Source organism: Gambusia affinis, linkage group LG09, assembly GCF_019740435.1.
Source record: "Gambusia affinis linkage group LG09, SWU_Gaff_1.0, whole genome shotgun sequence".
Lineage (NCBI taxonomy): Eukaryota > Metazoa > Chordata > Actinopteri > Cyprinodontiformes > Poeciliidae > Gambusia > Gambusia affinis.
In genome coordinates this window covers 5,080,323-5,107,125 of record NC_057876.1, presented here as the reverse complement: position 1 = coordinate 5,107,125, position 26,803 = coordinate 5,080,323, and the positions used below count along the sequence as shown (strand labels likewise).

The 26,803-nt window shown below is 39.5% G+C and overlaps 2 protein-coding genes across 3 annotated transcripts in view; one reads left to right on the top strand and one right to left on the bottom strand.

Moving 5' to 3' along the window:
* Nucleotides 1-490: 490 nt before the first annotated feature.
* LOC122837431 (iduronate 2-sulfatase-like) lies at nt 491-6,135 on the top strand. The gene is made up of 7 exons (XM_044127785.1): nt 491-615; nt 711-837; nt 2,694-2,864; nt 3,237-3,352; nt 4,533-4,649; nt 5,696-5,806; nt 5,986-6,135. The coding sequence occupies exons 1-7, from the start codon at nt 505-507 to the stop codon at nt 6,133-6,135; spliced, it is 903 nt and encodes a 300-aa protein (XP_043983720.1). The 5' UTR covers nt 491-504.
* Nucleotides 6,136-16,164: 10,029 nt separating this feature from the next.
* The window catches only part of aff2 (AF4/FMR2 family, member 2), a 197,982-nt gene continuing 187,343 nt past the window's right edge, over nt 16,165-26,803 (bottom strand). For both annotated transcript variants that reach the window (XM_044127371.1, XM_044127373.1), the window contains exons 25-26: nt 24,926-25,152; nt 16,165-24,368 (exon numbers count right to left, since the gene is read on the bottom strand). In XM_044127371.1, coding sequence (XP_043983306.1) covers nt 24,244-24,368; nt 24,926-25,152 — 352 coding nt within the window. In that variant the 3' untranslated portion in view covers nt 16,165-24,243. The remainder of the gene's footprint in view (nt 24,369-24,925; nt 25,153-26,803) is intronic.

The window sequence follows — 26,803 nt, the reverse complement described above, 5'->3', positions numbered from 1 at the left end:
GCCAGGAGGCCTATGCTACCTCTGGAGGAGCTGCAGAGATCCACAGGCGAACCGTTTGAGGGCAGTCATCAATCTTTACGCTACAAATTTAGCATGCAAGAGCAGTAAACGCAGCCGTTACCCTTATGAATTTTCTCAAAAGTAAATCTGGTGTTCAAAAATCAGATTTCTTGTTTTCCTCAAACATAGGAGGCATGGCGAGCATGTAAAAGAAGCTACGTTGGTCAGAAGAATCCAATTTTAGTTAATGAAAGGCAAAAAATTAACTACTTGACTCCCAAAGCATCCCCTCCCCACGTTAATGCAAGGTGGGGGCTGCATCATGCTGTGGGGTCAGCAGGGTCAAAGTAGTTTATCGGGGATAAGAAAATGATTGGAACTACACATGAAAAAATTTATGCTTTTAAGTGGCCTAATCAAAGTCCAGACCGAGCTCCAGCTCTGAATCCATGAGCTTGAGTTATTTTCATTTAACTCAAATGAGCAAACATTTCAGTCTCTAAGATGTTTCTTCCTCCTGTAGCCTACAACCCCTGGACCGATGTCAGAAAGAGGGAGGACGTTCAGAAACTAAATGTCAGCTTTCCATACGGACCAATTCCTAAAGACTTCCAGGTAAAAAAAACCCAAACCTTTCAACATCTAACGACGGCATGCTCCTTCTTCATTAATGAGGAAGTACAACAGTGTTGCTCTGCCATGTCTTCCAGCTGCGTATCCGTCAGCACTACTACGCCGCTGTGTCTTACATGGACGCCCAGGTTGGGAGGCTTCTCGCCACTCTTGATGCTCTCGGATTGACTGACAGCACAATGGTGGTTTTCACATCTGATCATGGTTAGAAGGCTCTTATGCCCTAAAGCTAATGTTTTGTTTTCTTATTATCTGGAGCTTAACAGTGTTGTTTCTCTCGCATCGGGTTTACTTGTACACCAGTGACGTGCGGTGAGGTTCATAGCTGGTGAGGCACTGACGTCATCAGAATCAGATTTGCAAATAGATGCATAGATTGACAGCAGTTTACAGGTTATGTTTCACTTCTGCATCCTTACACATACAAACTGTAGCTCACAAAACACACATTTCGACATGGATGACTACATTACAACAGTTGTAATGTAGTCATCCATGTCGAAAGTCGGGATAAGCGAGAGGAAAAAAATCACTATCTCTATTATAATCTATTGCTGCACTTGACTTGCTTCCCGAATCGTTTAGCCTAGCTCGCTGTCACTTACTCGGCAGTTGAGGAGTGAACAAGACGAACGTCTGGGATCTTGAGCGCCCCCTGCCATGAGGCAAGAGAACTGCCTGCCTCACCTCGAACCTGTTCTCTGCCGTTTATAATCGCTCATTACACGAAACACGTTACACAAACACAGTTGGTGACAAAAAGCACTGTACATTATATACATAAGCTAAATTATTGGAAATAAGTTCACATATTAAATTTGTTTAAACCATTTTATTGACGCCGTACAGCAACATGCTCTCTCCGCTTAGCAGCCAGCGAGAGCAGGGGTTGCGCAATCCAAGGTGAGGCAGAGCTCGCTGCTGCCTCACCGGCATCGCTTCCAAGCATTTGAATGGGAAAATAAGAAAATTCAGCGATTTTGAACAAATAAAAATCGAAATTGGTGAAGCTACATGAAAAATTAATATTTTTTAGTACAAACCACCGGATGAATATAACAATTTAAATTACTTTATGATTATATATTTTCTTTCTTTCCATGATGGCTGGTGAGGCACTGCCTCACCTGCCTCCCCTGACCGCACGTCACTGTTGTACACCCTAGTGAAGATGTGTAGAAACCGTGAAAGTAATTTTTATAGCAGCTGGTCTTCAGGTTGGATCAGACAAAGAAAGGGATGTATGGACATTTGTCTTGCCACTTTCTCTTTAGATCAGGGGTCTCCAGCCCTGGATCTGGAGATCTGCTGTCCTACAGGTTTTAGATGCAACCCTCCTCCAGACACACCTGCATAAAATGAAGAACTTGTTACCAGGTCTTTGCCAAGTGTTACGGCATGGTGAAGAAGTAATTCACTCATTTGAGCTTTTGAGAAACGATTGCCTCCTAAAGACATGGACTTGTCACGTTACGTTTGTACCTCAGGTAAAAATAAGGTAATTGATTTACTATTTAAAGTTCCCAGAGACTACCAACAGGTAATAAACAAACAAAAGAATGTGCTTTAGTTACATTTACTTAACAGGAAGTCCTGGGAGATTTAGTTTAAAATGATTTCTTAAAGTAAGATTTTCCTGCTAGAATAAAGCTGGATTTTTCTGTGAGGATATGAAGTTTATTTTAAGATCTTCTGCACATCTTCATTAGCGGTGTCAGTAAATTGTTTTCTCCCTGTACACTTTTAAGATCTTCCACTCAAGAATGACTTGCTGTAGTTCCTGTTGACCACCAGATGGCAGTGTTGTGACATCAAATATCTGGTCATATAAAACTGTGCCTCTTTGTTTGCATTACTTCCCATCTTTAACAGCTGTTACCTTTCTTTCTTTCTTTTTTTTATCTCAAAGTTAAATTAATGTGAACATTATTTATATGGTGGATGACGTGGAAACTTGTACAAATATAATTTGTGCTTTTATTTGTACTATGTTGATTTATCATCACCTCTCAGTGTTTTTGATCCAAAACCTCAAATTCTTCCCCCTCTTCTTAAAACAGGTTGGTCGTTAGGCGAGCACGGCGAGTGGGCTAAATACTCTAATTTTGACGTGGTGACGCGTGTTCCCCTCATCATGTTTGTCCCTGGGGTCACGGCCCCCCACAGCTCTCCAGGAGAGTCTACTTTCCCCTTTATTGACATTTTGACCCAACCAGAGTACAACTTCACAAGTAAGAACCCTCTACTGGCGAAACCTTTTTAATGCCATAAAAGTCTCTGCTTTCCACAGCCTTCCTGCATATTTAAACAGAAAACTTGTGGGTTTTTAAGTGCTCTCATAAAGCTTGTTAAAACATTTTCTAATGCAGCCATTAAACTTTTAATGAAGTCTTCAATGCACACAGGGAGCTTGAAAGAAACGTATTTAGACATGGATACTCTTTGATATTTTGCCTAAGGATAGTTTTCTTTTTTTCTGCAAGTAAAAGTGGTGCAATGATGATGAAATGCACCATTAAATAAAACACATTTTTGGGCTACCGTCGCTGTGGTTGGTTAAAACTTCCAACTGTATGACTTTATTTTATTTTTTTATTGCTCAGATGCCAGAGTTATCCAAAACACAGTGGAGCTGGTGGATGTTTTTCCTACACTTTCTTCCCTGGCCAGCCTCCCAGAACTTAAGGAATGCCCTGAAGTTCCTGAAGCTTCTTCCCAGGTATAAAAATCCAAATAAGTAAACTTATCCAACACAAGATGAGCTCAGAGTATCCAGGTATCAGGTTTGAGTTTTTATACCATAGTTTTAAAAGCTCAGATTGGAGATTGAGCTTTTTAATTATGGATGTTTTTACCTGGCTTGATTTTATATTCAGCCAGACTATTTGCACAACACAGATTCTTTTAGCTTCATCTGGATTGTAACTTTTTATCAATCACACATAGCAGGTAGTTAATATTGAGCATAAATGTGTCATCAATACACATTTCTTGTTACTGAGAAGGAAATGTTCTGGGAAAAAATGTTCAGAAAGGTATCAGGTGGCTTTTCCTGTGCCGAAACTGCTGATGTACAGTGTACTTACTGACGTGGAACATCTGCAATATAGTTGATCTGTTTTCAAAAAGTCCCCAACCTTGTTCTGATTTGAAATATTGCAAGAAAATTGACATTTGTGGGAGAAAGGCTTTATAAAAAGGAAATCTACTTTAACCCAACACTGCCTGATGTAAATGCTGCTAATCACAGCTGAATGAATTCATACCATAAAGCCAGAACTGATATTTTTGTTAATATTTTAAAAAGGCTAGTAGATTCAAAACACTTTTTTTCTTCTTTTACGCTTAAGTTCTACTTTTTCCTACGCTAGTAATAATGGCATGACAACTTAAAATTTCTTGCTAGGTTCATGCTAACTGTTGCGATAGGTTTTGCATTTTGGCCTAATTGTTTTGGACTGTTTGACATTTAAGATCTTGACAGTAGAAATACGTTTTCCAGATATTTTGGGAATCGGTCTGAAAACAGCTTTTATTTTCAGCTATTGAATGATTTTAATAAAAGAAAATAAAGTCCTGGCAGATAATCCAGAAAACCCACTGTTGTGGTTTCAACATGCACATTTGATTTATGCCTTTGGTTGTGTGTGGTTTATTTATTTATATATATATAAAAAATATTTTACAGATCCAGTGTAAAGTATTCTTCACTAAATTAAAGTTTATTGGTCCTTGAGAGGGTGAAGCTTCATTATTATGCCGTCATCAAGATCTGACTTGAAAAGAGACTCAAAAACAACATCATGGTTTATCACAATAATTACTGGGACGTTTTATTCTCCAGTAAAATTGTTTATCGCTGCAGGCCGAGTGTTCACTCGCTTCCTGTTCTGTTTCAGGTGAAGTTGTGCACAGAAGGAAGAAACCTGACCAAGACTTTCTTCCAGCCAGAAAAAGGGAAGAACCCTGACATCATGGCCTTCAGCCAATACCCTCGTCCCTCTGACGCCCCGCAGGTAAGAGCGTTTACAGAGCACGACGTAAAGTTTCATCATGACGGTGAAATTACAGTTAATCTAAAAAAACAACAAGACAGCTTGGTTATCAGCTGGAGCCTTTATTAGAGGGAAACATTTATTGTATAGTTTATCATTAATCGTAAAGAAATTCTTATGATGAGAATTTTTATTCATCGTAGTCTTGATAAATGTCCCTTAATGACGATGCAGAAAAAACAAAAGTAACAGTATTGTCGGAAATGTTATTTGTTTCATTTTCTCCATAGCTTGTTTCATAAGAGCATCAATAAATATCAGTAGGATTAGATGTCATTGCTGTGTGCAATTTAATGATGCAAATTACAATTATTTAAGTAAATAAAATAATAATTTATTTTAAATAAAATAAATAAATAGGAAGAAGCCTATTCCATGTTTATCAACTGACTTTGCAAAACAGTTTTGCTAAAGAATTGAATTATTGTAAAATTATAAATACATTCAAAAAAAGATACAAGACATTATTTTAAATAGTTGTATGGAACATCAAGGACATACAGAAACAGTAAAATGATACTGGCTATTCTTAATGATTCAGTTAAATATACTATAAAATATATCAATATAGAGATATAAATAGTGTAAAATTATGTTTTCTATGTTGATATAATTTATACCATCACATGTATTTTGATATAAGGATATATTGAAAAATAGTGTAAAGTGGTGGGAACGCTAAAATGTTTGCAAAACAGTTTTTTGTGTGTATATGTTTAAACTTGTACATGTGTAAATGTACGTATGTATATGTATTTTTTTTTCGGGATTTGTTCAAAATAAATAATTATCACAACAGTGTCACAAAATATGGGGGTGCAGCTGTAATCCTGGCCCTGACCTTTACCCTCTCTGTTTGTACCGGGGCTTCCTCCTCTGTTCTCTCCAGAGCCAGAGGATGCAGCAGCCTCATCTCCTGCCTGATACAATGACTTGGCAGCTGTGCAGAGAAATGTGCTCGGATTAAGACAAGAAAAACGCTTCATTGCTCTAAATTCTTCTTTCAGAACAACTCTGACCTTCCTGATCTCCAAGACATCAAGGTGATGGGTTACTCGATGCGTAACTGGGCCTACAGATACACCCTGTGGCTTGGCTTCAATCCCAGAACCTTCAAGGTGGGTGTGTCACATCCAGGACTCTCACGCCGTGACGGCTCTTTCCTCTATCTGCCTCTTGTCTTCTCTTCTGGACGGGTTAGGTTCTGCCTGGGGACTTCATCCATCCATCTCAGACATATCCCGTGTCAAAAAGTGGCTTATGTTTGTCTTTCTCGCTCATTCGTCTCTCAATCTAGGTGAACTTGACGGATGTTCACGGGGGGGAGCTGTACATGTTGGAAGACGACCCCAGGCAGGACGACAACGTTTACGAAGGCCTGGACCACGTTATGCTGATGAAGAAGATGGCCAGCCTTCCTCCTGTACGGTTCGATTGGCTCCAGTAACAAATGTTTTGTTTTTACTCAGTCTTGCACTCTCTGAATAGCATTTATTTATTCTGCTTTTATTAGTTTGGTTTCTGTTACTGATTTAAAAAGATGTTAAAGCTTTACTTTCCACAAAGTAATTATTATTCCACAAAATAATCACCTTTTTTATAAAAAGATTCCATCAGGTCTGGACGACATGGCTGAAAAACGAATCGAGATATAAAGGTTTCCTATCAGTCTATGGCTGATTATTGATCAGGGTTTTGTTTTTAATATCTCATACACTGCCAGGCTGGCAGCGTGACCTTTTCTATTTTAGCCACGTTTTTCACTCCACACAGTTGTATTTTTTATTTTTAAGCAGTTTTGAGGCATGATGGCAAAACATGAAACTGTCTGCACCAGTTTCTCAGCAGGTGGTTGCTAGGTAATGTTGAACCAAATATACTATCGATGAATCGGAACCATGTGATCACACGTGCAGAAAATCAGCCAAACACAAATAATCAGACTTTACTTATTTTATTTCTTTTAGCGCTAAAAGAAAGAGACGCTTACCCTCACAGGCTTAGATGAATGTGAAGTGTGTAAAACCGAATCTATACAGCATCTGATCAAAAACGGACGATCCATTCTTTATATCTAAGACACGCCTTATTGGTCGTCTGATGAACTACGTCAGCTAAGGAATGCCATGATATCATGGTGTCAGCTTAAGTTTCACTTCTACTGAAAGCCTTTTGTTTGAAAGTGAAACATGCAAGGTCAAGTTCCATTCCTCCAAAAGCTCTCTGTGCATAAATGAAACATACTATGTGTGAAATACAGCTGTATGTGCATGAGTACACGTGCAACCCTGGATAAGCGTCTCAACAGTAACCACTGAGTGGGTGAGTTGGTTGATGCCACCAACCTTTCTTAGCTGACTGAGAGGTTGAGCGACTAAAGCCTTTCCTCTAACTACTACCAGGACGCTGAAACTTTGACATACCAACAAGTTTCATCTTGTGACAAACTGATGGTCATTTGGTGCCACTGGAATCGTCACGTTACACAACATGATGGATTCACAGCTGCTACTGCAGTAGCACTGGCTACTTTATGGAACGCATGCAAATTGACTTCTTTATCCACGACAATTAAAATAGAAAACAATAAAAATAAAGGTCATGGGATTACCAATTAAAGCAGAAGTGGGTTGGATTCTTACCATTAACTTCACATGTGGCAGGTGCTCCATGTTAAAAAGGTACTAAAAGTATTTTAGAAATAATTTGGGCACAATCCCAACTGCTAATGCTCTCAACTCTAAACAGAAACACCAATAATTTTTTGTTTTTGTTTTTTCTTTTGGTAAAATCACTGGAGTTGAACATTATTCTGAAAGATGTCTGGTTTTCAGCTGCTAAATTCAAGCTTTGCGTAATCTGCAAATCCGAATCAGTCTTTATTATCCTATATAGAAGCACAATGAAGTTGGTTTCAGTATAGCCCACCCAAAGGACAAAAGACCAACAACACGAGACATGGGTGGACAGGAGCCTGAGGCCATCATGAGAGGTGCTGCCTGTTCCTTAGATGAGAACATCAACACCAGGGTTATTCTCTCTGACCTGGTGCAAAACTGGGTTGATATTCCACTAATGATGAAAAATCTCAATTTAGCAGTTGCGCTGTTTCAAGTAGAAACTCCATTGAAATTCCACGTGACTAAGCTTGTTCACATGATAAGTCATTAACATACCAATGCGTCATCCTCCTGCCACCTTCTTCTTCGTGGTTTGCGCCGGTAGAAACATCCGGTCGTTGACCACGTGACCCCAGTGTTGTGAACTGCACTGAACTCTCATCCTTGTGCCAAAACTTAACAAAAATCGAGATTTTTTTTAAATTGCTGCTTTTCAATTAAGATTTTTTTTCTTCAAAATTCCAATTTGCTTAGTTGTGTGGTCAATGGAAACATTTCTGGTGATTTTTTTTTTCTTATTTGTATTAAGCTCTTGAAACAGGAAGTAGGGTACCAGATCCCAGATTTAAATAAATTTCCCTCCGGAAAAAAATCCCAACAGTTTTTAATTTTTCCTTTAATAGTACCCAGTCCTCCTCAGGTGACCTCTTCAAGTCTTTTCCTTTCTGCCACAACATCTGAGGGCGACTTGCACATCCTGCACTCTCGCCACACACTTTGACATTTTCACTTTCACTTATGGCTGTTTTCCCTCCCTTCTTAGAAATAAATAAATAGAAACCCACAGTTGGTTCAGATTTAATTCAGGACCTGGAATGAACCGAGCGAAAAGCCACCGCCATAAAACCGTAATGCAAATGAAACCGAGTGGAGCTGCGTTTTTACTGCTGCAGCGCCTGGCTGTTTTGTGCCGTGGCCATTTAGAAGAAAGCAATTTCAGCTTTAATTTGGGATCTGATGATGAATGAAGAGGATTTACTGTCTGCAGCACCGGTTTCATCTGAGTGAATCCTGGATCACAGGTCGGATTCCGACGGGAAAAAAACCCCAAAAACTAAACAAAACCTTTTGTGTGGTTTTATATTTTGATTTTAATTTCTTATTTAACACCTCAAAAACATTATGTTTGTTTGTGTTAAAGAGCCTCCGGGACGGAAAATACCAATTCCTGGAACTGGCTGTATTTTCTTTTTCTTTTTCTTTTTATAACCAACTATTAAAAACATTGTAATTTCATCTAAAATGATGGTGTGAGTCTCGTCTCACGCCTTTTTAAAAATCTCCTGGCACTCATGCAGAATCATTTGCCTGAAATGAAGTACGTGTAAAAGATGAAAAAAATGAAGAAGAAGAAGAAAAAAAAACATGACAGCACTTTATATCTATTCCTTGCCAGTTTCACCACATCCAAATGTCATTTTCAGTTTTTTTTCTCTCTTTATTTTAGATTTTTAGATTCCTTTTGCCTCCGAGTATCTCAGCCTTTTGGCTCATCTTTCCTTCAGTAAAACAACAGCGGTTTGGAGGTTTAAAATGTAAAACTACCAGGCATCCTTTCCTGCTGTCCAATTTTATTTTATTACATCCTTTGGGATGCAGTTGGAGCAAGCAGTGTTACATGCAGTAAAAACATTTTTTTAGTACAGAAACATGAGCTTAATGAACACTGTTTATTACACTGTTAGCTGGAGTCCACACTCTAGAAATCATTCAAATAATATGTCGGGCAAAAATATTAACTACACTACATCCAAAATGTTGATAAATGCAAAAAATCCACAACTAATTAACCATTTCAATTATAAGTAGTAAATGACTCATTAAAAGCTTCTCAGCTTCTCTTTATCACCTCACTTCCGCTCAGCTTTAATCGGAGTTATTGCTCTGAGAGTTGAGGTGCGTTTGAGAAAATTAGTTTTTGCCTGAGGAATTAGAAAACGTCCTTCAGCTGCATGTCTGGTGACGAGTCCACCAGTTTAATACCTGCTAGAAGGTTAGCTTTAAAAATAAATAGTTCCAATAGGACAGACGAGCCTCGTCAGAAGGCACAGTTTAACTTCATCAATAGGTATCGCTAATGAATCAGTTTTTCAGTTTACAGAGGTTACAGCGGTGTGTGAAGACCGGTCCGGGTCGGTGCAGCTGAGGCTCTTCTTCTGCCACCTGCTTTCCCGTCAGCTCACATTTCTGCGCAGCTGCTTTGATCAGATCAATATTTATCGTCGCGAGCGCCGATATCTGACCGCAATCGAATCGATCTCATTTTAATTACATTACCGCTCACCTGCCGTCCTGCCTTCCTCCCTCCCTCCATCCATCCATCCATCCACCCACATTTTCTCCTCCTCTTCTTCACTCCATCATTCCGCTCCGTCGTTGTCTCATGCTCATCATCTATCATTATGTTTTATACACTGGTAATTGCATTACCGCTGTGGGCTCGTAGTCTGGCAGGTCACACTGACTTTCTGTTAACGGTGGCGACATACAATCACATTAGAGATACTGTGTGTGTGTGTGTGTGTGTGTGTGTGTGTGTGTGTGTGTGTGCGCGCGTGTGCGTGCGTGTGTGTGCGTGTGCGTGTGCGTGTGTGTGTGTGTGTGTGTGTGGAAAGCGCTTAGCTCAGCTGCGCTGAGACCGGGCCTCGTCTCGGAGGTGTGTGTGTTTACAGCGTGTGGAAAAATCCAGGAATAGTAAACAGCCTCCCAAGGATTTAAAGAAGTGGATAGAAGAGTACTTTGTCACAGAGGAGGTTTTTTTCTTCTTCTTCGCGGTTGGAGCTATAGACCAGTCAGCTAATTAGATGTTCCACTGTCACACATTAAACCTCATGTAGAAGTTACTCATTGTCAACGTGGTCGGCGCTGTTCAATAGCGAGACATTTTATTAAACATACTCAATCTTCTTTCCTGCTGTTTAACACTTTTTTTTATCAGCTGAACGTGAAGGAGGATTTCACACCAGAACATTCTTGCTACAAGGCCCTGTTTGAAGGGAATCTGCACTTATACTTATATTATTATCATTATTATTAATGGTCTTTATTCCACCAGGAAAATCCCACTGAGATTAAAAAATCACAGAACATCCACAGCAAAACAGAAAAGTTAACGCAGTCATGAGTTACAATTGTTTTCACTTCCTAATTAAACAAATTGAAATTAGGCGTCTGTCTCTTTAAAAACTCTTTCTTCAGGAAGTCATCACAACATGGCTCCTCTATTAAACATTAAACAATGTGTTTACCAGCGTTTGTCTGAGAAGCAGCTCCTACAATGAGCTCAGCTGATGTGCAGTTTCACCAGATGTTTGCTAATTTCTTCCAGCTAGTCTGAAGGAGCTGAATGGGGGCCTCAACGGGGAGGCAGAAGATTGGAGTCTTGGAAACTGCAGCTCAGAGGAGGAGCTGTGCATAAAGGCGGGGCTAGGTCCAACCAGGTGTTTGGCACAGCTGAAACTGCTGATTCAATGGGTTTTTCAAACATGCACGGAAGAACCGAGGCAACTCTCAGGATGTTTTTGATGAGGGGAAAACATCAAGTTATAAAGGTCCAAAAAGTTGACTTTCCATCATACTGCCCCTTTAAAATATTCATGAGTTAAAACATTTACAGACCGAAAATCAGTGAGAACAGCAATAAAAACATTTAGCGATTACAGTAACTTTAGGTTCACATATTTCTACAACCAATTCCAAGAAAATTGAGCAGAACACTGAAAATATTCCCCACATTCAGCTCGGGCTTTAGGTACCGACAGCAAAAGTAAATCCTCACAACGAAGAGAATATTCTCCAGTGGAGTTCCTAGTTATTTCAGCCAATAAATATGAAGGAAGCAGTCCTACTACGGCCAGGTTCCTCCGTCCGACCCGGCTGCAATTTGTTCCTGAATATTTCAATCCTTTCTTCACAAAATTCTATCCAGTCTTCATTTTAGGTCTCCGCCAATTCGAACTGGATGCTTGTGGTCGGAACCGGCGAGGTTTCCAAAACCAGAACTCAGACTTCGGGTCGTTCCAGTTCCCCTAATATGAGGAGGAGTCATTCACAACAAGGTGAAACTAGCAATTTATTGAAAAACGATAAATCAGATCTTGAACTGTCGGAATTTGACATTTATGCAGATTGTGGTCTGAGAGTGGACAAGGCTTCATCTACTAATAAAGGAAAACGTTTTGTTTCTCTAACCTGGGATGCAAAGAAACTGCTGCATCATGATTGTGATGTCATTGTTGCTCCCTGTTAACTTGACAATACTTTAAACCTTTACAAGAGCAGCTAAGCTACTGAGACGATCTCTCAACATTCATTAGGTTTAAGTGTAATCTTGTATTTTGGTCGAATGAGACTCAGGACCAGAACCGAAAAACGTTTTTTATGGTTTTTCATCCACATGAAAACTCAACATCACAAAAAATGATTATTTATAAAAGCTCTGACCAAACTGGACATCTAGGAAAACTCTGCGTGTCACATGGGAAAACAGAGATTTAGGATCCCACAGATTATAGTCTGACTGTAATCCATAGATCCACATCATTGATTTGACATGATTCCCAATCGACAATGTTTTATTAACTTTATATTCTGACACGCAATTTAAAAGTAGTTCAACATGTACATCTGTCCACATGAATGAACCTCCTGGCGCCATGTTTAATTCCTAACAGGAAGTGGTGCTTGTTTTGAAGCCACCTGATTGGCTGATGTAGGTTTTAGTTTTGCGCTCCACTGCCCCCTGTGGGTTTGGCATGTCTAAAACGACGCTTTTAGGCAGATTTCAAAATGTGTATGAAGGGGTGCTGAGCACAACCCACATATGGAGGCCTAAGTCCTTGTGGCAGTGGTTGCAGGTTCGATTCCCAGCCAGGCAGCATTTGACATGTGTCTCTCTCATTACAGCCAACAAAACCTTCAAAACATACGTATATTTAAAGATGTGGATGAAAACCTTTCTGTGTGGTATTACTGAATGATGTGGCAGAGATCTTGGTTTTTAAAAACACCCAGCGAATGAGGCCTCACAAAAAAACCAACTTCATCTTCTGTCTGACTGGCACTTTGTTTGCCTCAGCTTCCACACAGCGGCCATATTGAGACGATGAGATGTGTTTTCTGTCGGTGTGAAACGGGTTTAATCAGGAATCATTCGGTCAGAACAGACAACTTCTTGTCTTGTTAGAAGCTCCGTAGCTGTGAACCCAACAGCCGAACAGGAAACGGCATTTTAACCAATGACAGCCCAGGATGAGGGGAGCGGCGTCACCGTAACGCTGCCACTCTGCCCATCAGCAGAGAAAATGAATTTCTGTGTGGGTTCCTCTCCCTAGTGAGTCCGACTCAATCAGTTATAGGGATGGAAACTCTGAGGATGCAAGTTTCTCTCTGAAAATGTAAATTTAGTCTTTTAATGTGGTTTTGTTGTTGAGATTGTTCATGTTGTCTTATCTTACTTCAGTGGTTTCCAAAGATTTTTTGCCCCCCCCCCTTATGGATTACAGTACAATCCCCCCCAAAATAAATTAAAACAAAAAATAAACTGAGCACACAAAACGTTCAACCAGACATAAACTTACCTAAACACATATTTTGTTTTCAAACTTCACTGTTTATTTCACACTTCAGGTTGCAACAAAACAAACTATAAACCATCTTCACAGTGAAACACTTTTCTGTAACTGTTTTTGAAATTTCTTATTCATCGATACCGCTTCCAGCCCCCCGCCCCCCGTCCCCCCTTCCCCCCTGAAGCTGACAATGACAACAGGTCGACTATTTTGGTCAAACATGCAGCAAATAAAGTGCAATAAATCTTTCAAATGGTTCAGAAAGTTCAGGGATTCATTATTTATTTCACAATGTAAAATAAATAATGAAGTTGCTCAAAGCACAAAGCACAGAACTAAACTGACTAGATCTGCCTATTCAGTCTAATTCTATGGATCAGGAACATCGTCATCAATACCCGATAAGAATTTTTTTTCAATATGGAGACCGATACAGATATTAGTATTGGATCAGTTCATCTCCAATGATGACACAAAAACTAAATACATCAGTGAAATGTTGTTGTTTTTTTACGAAGTATTTATTTTTCTCTTACGCAAAAATGTAATCAATCCATCATACTTTGTTTTTATCTGGCCTATAAATATAAAGTGATTTTTTTTATTGTCATATACAGTAAATTTCAGACAGTAATTCTTACTGTGGATCGCAAATTCAGCAGGAATAACAACACTGGTCAAAACCGGAGCAGAAACACAACTTTAGTGTTTCAAATAACAGCTTCTGAAATATGCTACATCTGTTTCACATTACTTATATTTTCCGAGACAATGAAGTTTGTGTTTTCATCATCTGTAAGCCATAATTATCAAAATGACAAGGGATTGAAATATTTCTCTCCAGGTGTAAGCATTCATGATGAGATTCATGATGTTTTCACCGTGTTACATTCTTTGAGCTCTGCTTGAACAGACTCCTGTTTGTCTTTATGAGTTCAAGTTTAGAACATCTTCTGGCTTCTGCTGGAAGACATTCATTCATTTATTTTTTTTCCCTTTTTGTTCAGATGAAAGAACGCCGTCGGTAGTTCCAGGTCTTCATCTCAAGCTTTGAACTTTTCCTCTTACATTTTAACAGATGGCTCTTGAAATATAAATGCATCTTTCCTCTATTTTAACTATTTATCAGAAGATATTCTACCCACAGTTGCATAATAAATATGGACGTAGAAAACCGACTCTTCAAGGTCATTGAGATCCGAATTGCGACTGATTTGATTGTAGATTTTTAAAATTTTTTTTACACCAAGTCTAACAGGCTTTTCACTTACAGGCCCAGCGTGGAGTTTCTCACTCACCAAGTCTGTAAGAATATAACTTGTAAATGTTTGATAAGGTTTTTTTTTTCTTTCTGCGTATCTGGGCTGCAGCGGTCGATAAGAGCGGCGGGTCCCAGCGCTGCGGCTCTATTGGCTGAGAAACATCACACAGAATAAATTCAGTCTGATCCAGACGAGTGAGTTTAGGAGCTCAGTTGAACTCCAGCCCCGACGCTCCACTCTGGTCTCTGCTATCGTTACGTTGAGGTAACTGTGATCTTTTTAAACCGTTCCTCTGGTCTTCTGTGTTCGTTGTTTTGGTTCTTTAACAAAATATCCAACCTGATCCCTCCTTGTGATGAAGTCCATTTGAATTTTGTTCACTTCCAGTAAAATCCCAGTATTTTGTCTGTGCCATGATAGATTGTTTTTGAAGGAATTTCTTCAGTCCTACTGGTCTTTATTTAAGACATGCGCTAAGTATGATGGAATATTAGGAGATGAAAAAAAAAAAGAGTAACTTTCAGCCAGAACATCTCAGAAATTTTCTTTAAAAAACGATGAATTGTTTGGGCTCAGAAAGGTGACAATTTGCAAGCAAAAACTTTTCTGGGAAAAAACCCCCCAAAACAAAACAAAAAACAACAACATAGGAAATTTCTGAGCTCCAAAAGTTGTTAGAAAAAATCTTGGAAATTTTGGTAGAAAACACCCAGAGATTTTCAGATTCATTTTTTTGTTTTTTTGTTTTTTTGTTTTAATTTTCAGATTTAAAAAAATTTTTTTTTTAGAAAAAAAAAACAAACATTGAAATTTCTGTTTGAAAAGTAAAAAAAAAATTGCTAGGAAAAAAACTCAGAAGCTTTGAGATTTATCTCAGAAAATTTTCAGGTCAAAATCTTGAAAATTGTTAAACTCACAAAGTTTCCTGTTTTTTTTTGTCTCAAAATTTCTTAGCTTTTTGGCAGAAATGTACTTTTATTTGCTCCTCTTTTTAAACTGCTTTGGGGTCTACAGCCTCCATGCATTCGGCCTCCTTCACTCTTCAGTCACGTGTGTGTAGCTGAATAATTCATACCCAAGAACATGCAGCCGTGAAAGGCTGATCTCAAAAGCATTGATTTATCGAGGCTGAATACAAATGCACACCACACTTTTCAGATCTTGTTTCTGGTTTATCACGTCAACCTTTAAATGTGTGATTTTAGCTTTAATGAAATGAGTTACCGTAGTTACGACAGACCTTTCTTGCAGACTCCAGGTCTGGATTCAGATTTTAAACATCTCACTTCGATGACAAAATGTTTAATTAAAACGTTTTCATGTCCCTCAAAGCAGCTTAAATTCAACTTTAACCAGGCCGTCATGTCTTCCTTTCTTTTCTCTTTCTTTGCTCTCTCTTTCTCTCTCTCTTGAATTTTAATGTGAAACTTAATTCAGTGAATTAATCATGCATGGTGAAGTGGTCTAATAGTTACTGTGATGTAGAAATACGAGTTCATTAGCGGCAGTAAGACGACTGGATCCTGTGTACATAAAAACCTCTCAGGCCAATTCATGGAAGAATCTCACTGATTGTTAAATCAGAGAGATTAGAACATGCAAATGTGTGGTTTTTTTTAATTTTTTATCCCTTTCATAATATATTCCTCTAAGAATCATACATCTCACATTATTAAAGAACAACAAAAAAAACAACATGCATCTTAAGAGCTCAATGAAAGACAGCAGCGGGATCACTGGTTCAAACAGGTTTTAATCCATATTTCAGAGACATTAAATATTTAAAAACAATGGAACTGCATCACAACTTTTTGATCATCATCTTCATCACATAGAACAACCTCATTATAAAAAAGAACTATAGAAAAAAAGGCCCAAAAGATAGCACTGGTAGAAAAAGAAAAACAGTGGAGGTTGTGCGACACGTTTTGAAGGATACGACACAAACCCACGTCGGACTGACGTGCTCTCAGCCGTGTTCTGCACTGATCTTTTTGTTTAGCCAGTGGTTCTGATGGGATCCGCTCACAGACCAGATCAGAGTCACCATGCTGCTGCAAAACCGCTGGTGGCTGCACTGGAGCATTCAAGTTGAGTCGGATATGAACTGAGTCCATGATCACTGCATGGCATGATGAGTTTGAGCTGCTTTCAGGGTCACTGTCTGGGTTTTCAGTGCAGTAATTCAGACAGAAACTCTGCTGTACTTTACAATATATGGCCATGGACTGGAAGATCAATGGGCAATTAGCATTTTAGCAACATTAGCCAGAAATCTCACATTTTCAAAGTTTCATTTTAAAATTTTAAATCTAAAGCCACCATATTTCTAAAGAGACAATTGCAAATTAATTCTACTCAAATAACATAATTTAAAAAAAATATAAAAAATGGGGTCGGTTTTATATGGGTCAAAATCATTGTCAGCTAATTTATCAGAAACATGCTGCATGCAGCAATTTACTAAAATGCTAGCTTAATTTGGTTGGAATACAAATGTAGAATTTGAAAGAATAAATTTACACAATAATATGGGACAAGTCACTTATTTCTGTGAAAATAAGATAGAGAAGGTGTTGAGTAATATTCCAACTTTGGTATCAAAATGAGAGCTAGCTTTGCCCAGCTAGCTAAAAGCTATCTGCACTTTATCAGGTAAACAACAGGCAGCTAACTAACAAGCTACATTTACTCCAGGGTGCTGGTCATTTAGCTGCTTTACCATTTTGTACATTTGTTCATTTTGTTTTAGATTCCATCATATTTGCTTTTAGCAAGCTTTGCTGAGCTAGCTAAAAACTAGCTGCACTTTCCAGGTAAACAACAGACCTAGCTAAGCTAAATAACTTTTACTCCAGAGTGCTGGTCATTTAGCTACTTGTTATTTTTGTTTGAGGTGGGAAAAGACGCCATTTGGCACTGAGCGTTTCTTTATGACCACCTGTCAGTTCTTACCCACAACGATGGGTTTGTCTATCGCATGGAAATCTGGTTTCATGAGTCCTTTAAATATTAAAGATAGGTTCCTTACAATTATTTTGGTTTTATCTGTTGAATAGTCCAAAATGGGCAGACATTAGATGCAATATAAAGTTGTCAGAAAATTGCAAAACTACTCTGAATTAAATCTGAGCAATTATCTAATTTATCCACAAATCGTATCCAGTTTTCAATATAAGGGTGCAAAACAGGAATGGACGCTTTATTTGGGATAAAAATTAGGCATGCAAATGTTAAAACCACATTTCAGATTTCATCACAATTGAGCTGGGATACAGTAGATGCTAAATCAGCAGTTCAGCTGCTCCAAAGGGTTAAAGGTCATTTCAACCCTTTGCCAATTTACACTCCAACTTCAAAACGGATACCTTCACATATCGGCTGACTTTTCATTACAATCAAACATTTGATGAATTATGGAGATGAATGTGCATAAAAGCACAACATTGTTTATCCTCTCTGGGGGTTATTTCTAGAAATAATAAGCTTTATCTGTGACTTAATGAAATGGAAAACGTTGCCACTGCTGGAGAGATTATCAAAGTATTACTGGCTTGACACATCTGCTAGCAACACGCATTAAAGCTTCCATTGTAATTATTGCAAAAATAATGTTTTCTTCTTACTACTGTCTTTCATAAATTTGTTGACAACTGTGATAATGCAACAAGAACTAATGAGATCCTTAATGAGATGGCAGCAGTATAACAGGGCAAGCTGAGCAAGTCTGTTTCCAAAACATATTAGATGAAGACACACAGTCATATCGGGTTGCATAAAAATGATTTGTTGCTTTAGTTCAATATTTACCAGTTGTGCTGCGACTCAAACACTACATTGCTGTAATGTTCCTGTCAAGCCCCAATGCAAAGTTGGTCAACTTGTTCTAAATCGGAGAACCCCGGATAGAAAACATGAAATAAAAAAATACATTAGGATCATGTTTTTACCAAAAATTAAGCTACAATCAATCTGGGTTATTTATGGATGTCATATGTGACGTCTAATAGAAATATGTCTTATTGTCTGAGAACTCCTAATTTCACACTTGAATGATTTTGAGCAGAAAATGTAATTTATAATCTTAAAAACCTTTTATATAAACCCTAGACGTAAAAAATATTTGCCTATTTATATTTATATCGCTCTAGATCAGTCGTGTCAAGACTAGGAAGTGGAAGTTGAAAGCACCATATTTATTTTTCATTCAATTACAAGTGTAAAAATTAGTTTGATTTGGAAAATGAATCTCAATTATAAACATAATTTAATATAATAAAGAGCCTGAGGGGATCTGTAAATCACTGTAGATCTGAAACGGCCTTATTAAACGAAAAAGCTGATTTCTTCATCGAATGTTGAATTTTTAATCAGAGGACTGACAAAATAAAATAAAATTGAAGTTTTAAAAAAAATCACAAACGGACCAATGACGAACTGAACTCTGATTTGAAAAACATTCCTGTTGACTTTTCTGACTTTGAGAGTCTAATTTTCAGCATACAAATATAATTCATATTTATCCCAGCTCTGCACAGCTTTTTATGCTAAAAGCTAAGCTCTTTAGCCAGGTCACAGGTCAAAGGTAACAAACCGTCACCATCAGGTTCTTCCTACATGTTTAAATTGTTGCCATTCAAGAATATTTCAGTAAAATCAGTGAGTATGGATATTCATACTGCTCGTCTTTTAGACATAATTCCAACAGAACCAAGAAATGTGTTTGAATTTTAAGAGCTGCTGGGACATTTCATGCTACATTAGAAGTTTAGATGCTGGCGAAATGTTGACATAATTACACTTTCGGCATTTCCATAAAACCAGTCACTCAACAGGCAGCAAATGAAAACATTTTTACTAGTTGATGTATCAAGAAAAAAGCTGCGAGGACAGCATGCTGTTGTTGAAAATCAGGCTAATTTGGCCTTAAAAACACCTGAGCAAAGCTTAGGCTAAGGGTAGTAAATACTAATAAAGTAAGAACTAACCAAATACTTCATTTTAAACGATAAAAAAAATTGTTGTAGGTTTGATTTTTGCTCAAAACAAGCACCAGTGATGTGTTCATTTGTGCTTTTAGCCAGAACCAGACCAGGCAGCTAGCTAAGCTAGCTAGCAAAGTTAATCAAACTATTTTACATTCCTGTTGATTTTCCATCAGTCATTTTACCACCCAAGAATGGTAGAAGTAATATTACTGTGCCTTTTTAAGTGTTTTTAGGTTCTTGAACGTCCGAACAGCCACCATTAGTAATGCTCATTTACAGCAGCTAGCTCGTAAAACATTCACACATTCAGTGAAATACGCAACACAAAACAGACGGTTTTTCTTTTCCTCTTTCTCCAAATGAACACAAGCAATTGTTGGTCTGACGCTACCATTTATTGCATGCAATGATTTTTAAAGTTTCAGGCATTTCAGACAAAACTGAAACTTCATCAAATCATCAAGAGATCAGAATACAGCAACAGATGCTAATTCAACACGTTTAATCACTCGCTTTTATTTTTCCATCTTAAAGCCAAACCTCTGGCGTCACAACGCCAGTAAAAAAAGCTTATGGAGACATCTGATTATACAAAAAACGAGGAAAAAAAATTCATATTTATACCAATATGGTATGGAAAATTATTTAGATTCATTCTTTGTTTTTTTAAATAAATAGAGCAACTCCAACTGGACACAAATAGAGGCACTTGAGTTTCTTTCTTTTTTCCATGTTAAAGTGAAAATGACTTCCCACATCCACGTCGTCCTCTCACACACATTCAGCCATGGTGGAATGATCCAGAACTTATGAAACTCATGCTGGATTTACAGAAAGCGTACAGGGGGGGAAATGTTGATTTTAAGCTTTTGTAGCACAATAAGCAACACAGAAACAGTGGGGACTCGTCTTTTGAATGTACCACAAAGGGTTAAAAATCACTTCAGCTTTGGTGCTGTGTAAATACAGCCGTAGCCTGTGCACGCACACACACACACCAACACACACACACGACCCACGCTCCTATCCATTCTTTCACATTGACTCAAGACACTAAAAAATAACAAACACTCAAGTACACGGCTTCTAGGTGTCACAATCTGTACAGTATGTTACACAAACATCATTATTGTTTAGATAGACTTGACAATCAGCTGTACACGTATACACACCAACAACAACAACACGACGAAACGTCTAGAAGAGGATCCAGCAGATGATCGGATCTCATCTAGTGCTGTACAAAGTCGCAGATTCGCTTTGACATCGGGGGGGAGGAAGAGGAGCAGACGGGAGATCTTCCTCCTTCACTTGCTCTGCATGTGGGAGGGTGGGGGGCTTCATTGGAACCAAATCATACAGAGTCTAGTAGTTTTGGGGGGGTTTTTCTCCCCCTTTTCTGTAAGTGTTTGACACCTTAGTGGGTGGGTTACTATGGGAACTAGAACTGAGCAGAAATTTCACAAAAAGCCCATGACCAGCAAAAGACATGCTGTTGCTGTTGTGTTTGATGGAAGAAGCCCTCGTTCAGAGGAGAAGTAAACAGGGAGCCTGTTTTGTTGCCGTTTACTCACTAACCTTCATTTTTTACTCTGAACCAACTCATGTGACTTATAAACAAGGCAACTATCTAAGTTAGCCGTTTGTAAGCAGGTAACTTAGCAGCTAGCTAAGCTTAGCATAGTCAGAAAGAGTAAGTGAGCTAAGTTGACTAAGAAATAAAGAGGAAACTTGTTTTGGTGATGTTTACTCCCCAAACTTAATTTTTTACCCAGAGCCATCTTGTTTGACTTATAAACAAGGAAGCTAGTGTTGGGACGCTTATCCAGGGTTGCACATATACTCATGCACACACAGCTGTTTTTCCACACATAGCATGTTTCATTTATACACAAAGAGCTTTTTGGAGGAATGAAACTTGACCTTGCATGTTTCACTTTCAAACAAAGAGCTTTCTGTAGAAGTGAAACTTAAGCTGACGCCATGATATCAAGTTACTTCTCAGCAGACATTCCTTAGCTGACGTAGTTCATCAGACGACCAATGAGGCGTGTCGTAGAGATAAGGAATGGATCGTCCGTTTTTGATCAGATGCAGTTTAATCCTGGTGTATTCACGTCACAATAAATTAGCCTGTGAGGGTAAGAGTAGACGCTTTGAAACATGCAAGGTCAAGTTTCATTCCTCCAAAAAGCTCTTTGTTTATAAATGAAACATGCTATGTGTGGAAAAACAGCTGTGTGTGCCTGAGTATGTCTGCAATCCTGGATAAGCGTCCCAACACCAGCTAAGTTAGCCAAGGTGTTTGCTTACAACTTGGCTAACTTAGCAACTAGCTAAGCTTAGCTATGAGGTCTAAGCTAACAAAGGTTAGCTAGCTCCTAAGTTAGCCAAGCGGTTTACTTAAATTATTTTGTTTACTACTCATATGAGCCATATTTAAGGTATAATGGTAAAATATTGAATATTTCTGGCCTTAATTTAAGAATTGGATTTTGGCATAGCTTTATATCATGATAAAGCAAATGGAAGGCATTAGAGTTTTGTTTTGGAGGCTCCTGGAAATAAATGACACTGTTGGCACTTTACGACCAACAGGCTCAAAGGCTATACGTCTCAGTGTCCACTTGTCATTAAAAATATCAGAAGCTCATCTATTGATCAATAATGTGAGAGTAAATCCTGTAGCTACAGCTAAAAAAAGTGCAACCTAAATTCCAGCAGCAGTGATGTGCATCACATTTTACACCTTGTTTCACCAGAAAGCTCATTTCATTTCATAGTGTCCGTATTGTACGATTTTGTCTGTTCGTCCTTCTGTGTTACCAGGTAACACAACATTAAAGATACCATCTGGTGTTATTTAAATGCAAAGACAAACAAAACTACAATTAGATAATTAAGTTAGAATTTCACAAAATGCACCATTTTTAAAAAGTGCACTGAAGAACAAACCTCTGCAAATTTAACTTGTTCATTCTTGTTGATGACATCACAAAAGGCACAATAAAGCTCGTCTGAGTGCTAACGTTACGGCAAAGCAGCGGGTGAATTATGAAGCACGTAAGGTGCAAGTGGTTTGGCTTTGTTGATGCTTTTCCATTACAAAAGTGTATAAAATTTGTTGACATTCTGCTAATGTTGGAAAAAACTCAATTTCGCAATCGTGGTGTTTCCATTAAATGAGACATGCATTTAAAATTCACACCTGGACGAGCTTAAAATATGACTGAAAAACCACGTCATATCAGCGCAGAAATGAAAAGCTTGAGGTTTTGCTCAGTTTTATGGATACAAACTGAAGAAGAAGATGAGAATCATTTGAACTCAAACAGAAATAAAAACATAGATGAATGTTTTAAAAATGTCAGAATAGGAAAGAATAGCAATAAGAAAACTTGAAAACTGATAAGTTGCTCTGTGCCTGACGTGATGTCATCAGAGGAACCTAGACTTTTATTTTACTTAAAATATGTATAAAAAAGGCAAAGTAAACAGAGATGTCACTGCATTAGGCCAGCAGCTTTAATTAAAGAGACAGTGTCACTTACTTCCTTCCTTTTCTGATATAACTACGATTTGTCAACTTCATACCGTAATCCGGAGGTCAAACTCATTTTCATTTTGGAGCGCATCAAGACCAGTATCACCAGAATGTACTGATGACGCATGCTAATTGTTCATATATTAACCAACAGCTGTCTCTGTGTTCAATAAGTTCTTAAAATTTAAGCATATTAAATGCCTTTTCACTCTGATCAGTCCATCCAGGATTCTGAAAATGTGATTTTTTGTTTTTTTGCCACCAAAATCTGAGCTAATGTAGAAATATCTGAGTTCATATCTGATGGTATTTTTTTGTCTTTATTCACTATATGGCCTGTAACGTGACATCAGGTAAATTTGAAGCATCAGTGTAGTAAAAGTGAGACATGCTGCCACCTGAAGCTGGGAGTTAGTCTCTTGAGCGTAAAGTTTTTGAACGTTTTGGGTAAAATTTGTAATAAACTTTACAATTTTTTGTGAATTTTTATGGCATTGCAAAAACCTGGAGGGACTGATTGGTGTAGTTTGGCAGTATGCAGAGAAACTGCTTTGATAACGATTGGACTGATGAGTATTTGAGAACATTATGTCAAAGGTTGTGATCATGTGTCCCTCATAATAGACTACAGCGGGCCGGATTTGGCCCTCAGGCCATGAGTTTGACACATGTCCCATAAGTGCTAAATATGTACTTTGGAATAAGTGGGATTTGTCACCTTAAATATTAAGATTATCTGTGTTTAACACCATTGTAATACAAATCCAATCAGAACCGTCTGGACTCAACGGCGGCCGGTTTCGGCTCCAGTCGAGGTTCTGAGTTCGGCCCGGTTTGAATCTGCCTCAGGGAGTGTGAGGGGGTCACAGGCTGGCCTCTTTCCCCTCACCGCTGTGGTCCTTATCTGATGGACTGGACGGCTTCTCCTCCAGCCGGATCCATATCAGCCTCAGGCTTCAGATCCAGACCCAATCACTGACACCTCGCTGCTCCGCCGCTCAGCTCTCTGGCCACATTTAGCCGCCTTAATCACATCAGACGCTCACTTATCTTCCAGAAAATGATCCGTCTTAAGAAAGTAATAACTTTTAGCTTCTTCCTGTTGGTTTGTCTTAACGGAGGGTTTGGGCGTGTTCTGCATCTCCTCAGGTGTTTCACCTGGATCACTGCGGGGGAATTTGGGCCCAGTGATCATCCTCGCTCTGTGTGTGTGTGTGTGTGTGTGGTTTGAGGGGGTTGCAGTGGGATGGGTCTCATGTCAGCTCTAGTTCCCGTTGCTTTGCTCCAGCCTCTAGAGCAGCTGCGCCTCAGAGCGCAGCCAGTGCAGTCCCTGCCTGATGTAGCGCACCAGCTCCACCATGCTGCTCTGCTGGCTCAGAGCCCCCCCCATCGCCGAGTCCAAGTCCTGGAAGAAGTCTGCAGGACGCAGCAGGGAGAGAGCAGGTTACTGCTGCGCATCGCCAAGACAAACACTCTCTACAAACCCTGACACGTTAGATCTGCAAACTGTAGTCAAAATTAAACAGACACCATACTACTGGGTTAGCTATTAAATACGGGTTTAGTTGTTACATGAGTGGATTATACATGTAATAAATGTAAGATTCTATAAATAGTTAAGAGGGAATTTTGATAAGTTTTGACATCATTTCAAAAACAAACAGAATCCTAATAAAATTGACACAAATGATGCCATTCCTGAGAAATGCAGTAAACAAAAAGCAGTTTGTTTACTACTGTTTGTTTAGTTTTTACCCCAAACATAAATGTGTTTGTTTAAAATCATGTAATCTAAACTTCTCTGCATTCTGTTCTTGAACTGATTGAATTGTGAATTTCTCCAGCCTCTCTTCTCCTGCTGCTGAGAGCGACCCAAACGTTTTACTGTCTGCCGCCGTCGGGTGTTAGCGTTGTATCACGCTTTAATATTTGTGGATGTCAGAAGCGTTGCGTTGCTCCACGGCGTTCCTCACCTCTGCTGTCGGCGGCCAGCCTGTCGGCCGTCTCCCATTGCTCGTAGCTCCTCAGGATGTTGTTGGTGATGTTGACGTGGCTGGCGGCCATGTGGTGGATCCGCTGGGGGATCGCCACGCTACCGGACGACCCCGATGCCCCTCCCCCTCCTGTTGCTGCTGCTGGCGCTCCTCCGCTGCTGGCAGGAGACGGGCTGAGTGAGAGGGGCGACGGCGTCCCGTTGACTCTGGGAAAACACACAGACAGGCGGTGAAACCCAGAGGGATGATGGGAACCCAGCAGGGAGCCTCTGGGGCTTTACTATGAGAAACAAAACGGTTTGGTAGAAAGTATATTGCCTGAACACATTCATTCTCCACTGTGTGACAGTTACATGTTCTGTTTTTCACAGTTTCGTCCGTGAGGATCGAGACCGACGACGCAAGACGTAACCGACAGCATCCGGTTTAGGATTTTCAAAATAAAAGCTCATCCAGACTCAATACAGAGAACGGACATATTTCATTATTTCTTGCGCGGCCTGGTACCAATTGGTCCACGAACCGGTACCGGTCCGCGGCCCGGTGGTTGGGGACCACTGCTGTAAACAAAATGAAGTGCCATCAGATTTTAGTGGTTGTAGGATTTCTCTTTTGTCTTTGGAAAAGGACCACAAACTATTTCTCCTGCTAGCAAGAAACTAACGGGTTTGTTTCGGTTGCATTTACCCAGAATGCCCTGCACTATGGTGAGCTTCCTGCTTTGGGAGCGGTCTGCGGTCCACATTTGCTTTCAAACTGCGCCAGAGTTCAGTTCAACCTGACGGAGATCTGTGCTTGCAGGCAAACCAGAGTTTGATTAAACAAACTAAACTCCAGCTGCCCTGAATGTGAATCACTTCAACTGTAAACTGAAAAGCACACCATATTCAAAAACACAAGGACATTAACTAAACACAACTACAAATTAAGAAAACATAACGAAACACAAGAATCGTCTGAGTGGATGACTCCAGTTTTGACCTTCGACCTCCACCGGTTCTTCTGGCATTTGCTCTCTGTTTAGATAAACAGAGACGGTCAAAGAAAAGCTGACCTCTGCAGTTTGTCCTGACTCAAATTATTCTTGTATATGTTAACTACATTTACATCCGCAACAAATTTTCAACAAATGCGCTAAAGCCAGAAAAACTTTCGGACCTAAAACCAAAAGTGGTGTAGTCCAATCATTGAAGTCTTGGGTTCCCCACTGCGACCTTCCTCTTCACTTTTCTTAAAGTTGTGTCTTCTTCACTTGTTGTTGTGCTTAGCTAATGTGTTGTTTTTCAGTTTGTAGTTGTGTTTAGTGATTAGTTGAAGCAGTTTGTACTTCAGGGCCACCGTACTGAACAGGGCAGGAGTGAATGCACCCTAATCTAACAGAAGAAGAAGAAGAAGAAGAAGATGGTGGCAGCCTCAGTAAACAAATAGAAACACGTCGGTACAATCGGCTCCTCCTGTGTAGCGCAGCAGGCAGCAGGTCTGTGGCAGTGATGTAATGTCTGTGATGCGGCCTTGACCTGCACTGACCCACAACTTGTGTCTAACTCAGCACCTCCAGCCCCTCACACACACACACACACACACACACACACACAGAGCCAGCTCCGGTCCTGCTGCTGCGCAGCATCAGAGCTGTCCAAACTCATTAGTTTCACATCCGTGACTCCTCCACGCCTCTCCCCCTCCATCCATCATCACCGCCGCCTCCATCGCTCCTCCTCGCCGGGCGCTCGGCGGCCCCTCCGGTTCTCTCCTTCTCACATCTACAACAAATCAATCCCTTTATTTGCTTCCTGAGGGGTTTGCTTGAGCAAGCGGCTGTCACTGGCCGGTTCGGGAAGCCGCAGCAGAGGGCCG